This window comes from Myotis brandtii, unplaced genomic scaffold, assembly GCF_000412655.1.
Source record: "Myotis brandtii unplaced genomic scaffold, ASM41265v1 scaffold1223, whole genome shotgun sequence".
Classification (NCBI taxonomy): Eukaryota; Metazoa; Chordata; class Mammalia; order Chiroptera; family Vespertilionidae; genus Myotis; species Myotis brandtii.
Window position 1 is genome coordinate 705,785 of NW_005354265.1, and position 3,164 is coordinate 708,948.

Below are 3,164 nucleotides of genomic sequence, written 5' to 3' on the forward strand. Positions count from 1 at the left end.
CCAGGAAATTCCTGCTGGGGGGCCTTCTCTGCACCGATAGAATCCAAGTCATGGGTCTGCCTTGAAGTGGCCTTCCTTCTCTGCACCTACCCTACACCCCTGGCCCAATACAGGGTTCTGCTTGGAGAAGCCAGGACCACACCGTCAGCTGAGCAGCACTATTCGTAGGTCATGTGACAATGAGGCAAAGTGTTCCTTTGTGGACAAGGAAGTTGAGTGTCAGGTTCCCAGGTTTCCATGTCACAGAGCCAGTCTCGTCTGTCCTCCAACCCTGTGCCATCCCCACCGCACCAGGCTGTAGGCGCCATCTGGCCACTGCCTGGTGCTGGCTCGTCTGATGGCCTCCCCAGAGCCTCATCCAGTCAGAGGATGGCTCAGCTCCTCCTCATTCCAGTGTCACTTCCAGATCCTCGCCCACCCCACCGGGATGAAACCCCACAGCCTCTGAGGTGCTCACCATCTCGCGGCTCCTCACTTTGAGCCCCCCATCAACGTCATCTTCTCTCCCATTCACCCTCCCCCCAAGTTCAATGGAGACTTTTGGTCCCAGCTTTTCTTCCTCCTAAGTCCCACCATCACTGGGATGACTTCCTGTCCACGTGGATGACCCACCCAGTGTCTTGCCTTCTTTAAGGTCAATGACCAGCACCTCCAAGACTGGACCGGGAACAGCCCCCTCTGAACTCTGAACCTTCGCTTTCCCACGCTGACCCCCATCCTTCCCTCTATGGCTCTTACAGCCTCTGGCCTTTTCCCTCCTGCATTCTCTGCATGCCTCTCCTGCCTGCCCCCCCTCCTCACCCTGCCCGGGCTCCCGTGGCTTCCCTGGGTTCTCTCTCCTCCACCTTGCATTCTCCAGCCCCTCATCTTCCAGCCCCCACCCCCCCCACACACACACACCCCTCAGCCTGGACTTTCTCCATATCCACCTTCTCCATTTCTACATGCTGGCTGCTGAGAGCGTCCGCAACACCACAGAACCACACAGCTCTGGCCCTGCATATTCTTTCTGCTCCCCACCCCCCAAAACACTGCTGATTTTGACTTCCCTCCCTGAGCTGCTACCCAGGCCTGGGTGTCGAACCTGAGAGGGCTTTCTCAGCCCACTGGCTCTCTCCTCATTAGCTGGTTTTCCCCAACCTGCCTTTAGCCCAAAGGAAGGAGCAGTTTCTTTGCCCCTCCCAGTCCCACCTCCTGATTCGCCCCAGCTCACTCCTGCAACCTCAGTCCAGCGAGTCCACGCCCACCCACACTACTGCCCCTCTGAGCCGAGACCCACCTTCTTTGCTCCCACCCCACTGATCTGCCCCTCTGACCTTCTGAGGTGCCCCTTCTTCACCGAGGCCAGCAGTGTCCAGCCTTCATCATAAGGACATTTTCCTTCACAAGGACACTCCCTCCTTCTTGAAACCTTCTCCTGCCCGATCCCAGGAAGCTCCTCCCTCCTGCCTCCTCCCATCTGGTGCCCTCTGGTTCCTCGGCTGCTCTTCTTGCTGCTCTTGGGGGTTCAGCACAACCCCTCTCACCCCCTCCCATGGCTTCATTGGCCTGCTTCAGCTGGGACTGACATAGCGCGTGTCCAATGGCCATACCAGCCTCAATGTGTCCAGAAATGAGCTCATCTTCCCCCAGCCTGGTCCCCTTTCACTTCATTCATTCATTCTGCTAACATGTATTGCCTGCCCACCCTGTGTCATCATTGCCCAATTTGTTGGAGATACAGTGGTGACAAAACAGCCACAACTGTACCTCCATGGAGACTACAGTCAGGTCAGATTAGTAGCACCTGGATTTCTCCTGGTTACTCAAGAGGGACATCTCAGAGCCCCTCACTCCCTCCATGAAACCATCACTGGGTCCTGGCAAGTCTACCTTCTGATTTGCCCATGCCTTCCTCTCCACCCCATGGCTACCACTAGACTCTGGTCTTCCTGTCTCTCATTTGGGCAACAGCTTCCTAACTGACATCCCTGCCTCCTGCTTCTCCCACTAATCTGTTCTCCACAGAGCTGCCAGAGGGATCTTTCTCCAGCCCAAATTAGACACTGCCACTTTAAGCTCTTCCATGGCTTTAAGTTCTTCCATAGTTTCCCACCTCAGGTCCCTGAAGAGCTCCAGGACCTCAGCTCCCAACTGGCCTTGCTCTGCCATGACATGGGTGCCTATTAAATGAATAACCAAATGCAGAGACAAGAGGGTAGGCTTTAGGGTCAGGAGATACAGGATGCCAGTCTGCCTCTGAGATCCTGGGCAAGTCGGTGAGCCTCCCCTTCCTCATCTGTCACTGGGATAACAATACCCACCTGGAAGGGCTATAAAAGGGCCCACTGAGATCCACGCGAATGAGCTTTGCCAACTGGCCATCCACGTGCACGATGGGAGGTGGTGGGGTAAAGGGATGAGGGCCCACGGGGTTGAGGGAGGGAGTACGGAGGAGAGTCCTGGGGGCCGCATCCCCTCCCGGCCGCAGCCCGCCCCCGCTGGCCGCTCACCTCCTGCACGAGGTTGCGGAGGAAGATGGCCTTCTGCCGCAGCGGGTCGTGCACCAGCCCGTCCGAGAAGAAGATCATGCCCTGTGGGAAGTTGTGCTGGGACAGCCAGGAAACCACCCGCTGCTTCTGCATGTCCGGCCGCCCCGTGATGTAGAGGATCATGTAGCCCAGGTCTTGCCAGTGCCTGGGGAGAGGGCATTGCAGCATCCAGCCCCGCCCAGTCCACCCGCTGCCCAGCGGTCTGCCCCGCCTGCTGCCTTCCTGAGAAGACAGAGGGGCTGCTCCAAGGAGCACTAAGGAAAGCCAGGGGGATCCCCAAATCCATCCTCCCAGTTGACTCCCTGAGTCCCGGACATCTCTCTTGGGTGGCCCACAGGCACCGCATGCTCACAGCCACTGGTCCCCGACTCCTGCCCCCTCTGCCCATGTCCTTCTCTGTGGTGCTGCCAATGTCATTCAAGTTTCTGGAACCAGAGATAAGCGCCTTTGATTTGTCCCGTTTCTCGTTGCCGCCCTCCTTCCTCCTCCAATCAGGGAGCCAGCCTCTCATTCTACCAGGTCCTACTGCATCCTCCCACTGTAATCCACTTCTCAGCCTTAGCTCAGCCCCAGGTCTGCCTGGGCCACTGCAGGAGCCTCCTGGCAGGGCCCTTTGCTCCTCCCCCCCCCCCT

At 57.9% G+C, this 3,164-nt stretch overlaps 1 protein-coding gene across 1 annotated transcript in view; it reads right to left on the reverse strand.

The window, feature by feature from the left end:
- Positions 1-3,164, reverse strand: part of PITPNM3 (PITPNM family member 3) — a 73,954-nt gene that overhangs the window by 5,564 nt on the left and 65,226 nt on the right. Inside the window, exon 17 of the mRNA XM_014533716.1 lies at positions 2,493-2,676. Coding sequence (XP_014389202.1) covers positions 2,493-2,676 — 184 coding nt within the window. The remainder of the gene's footprint in view (positions 1-2,492; positions 2,677-3,164) is intronic.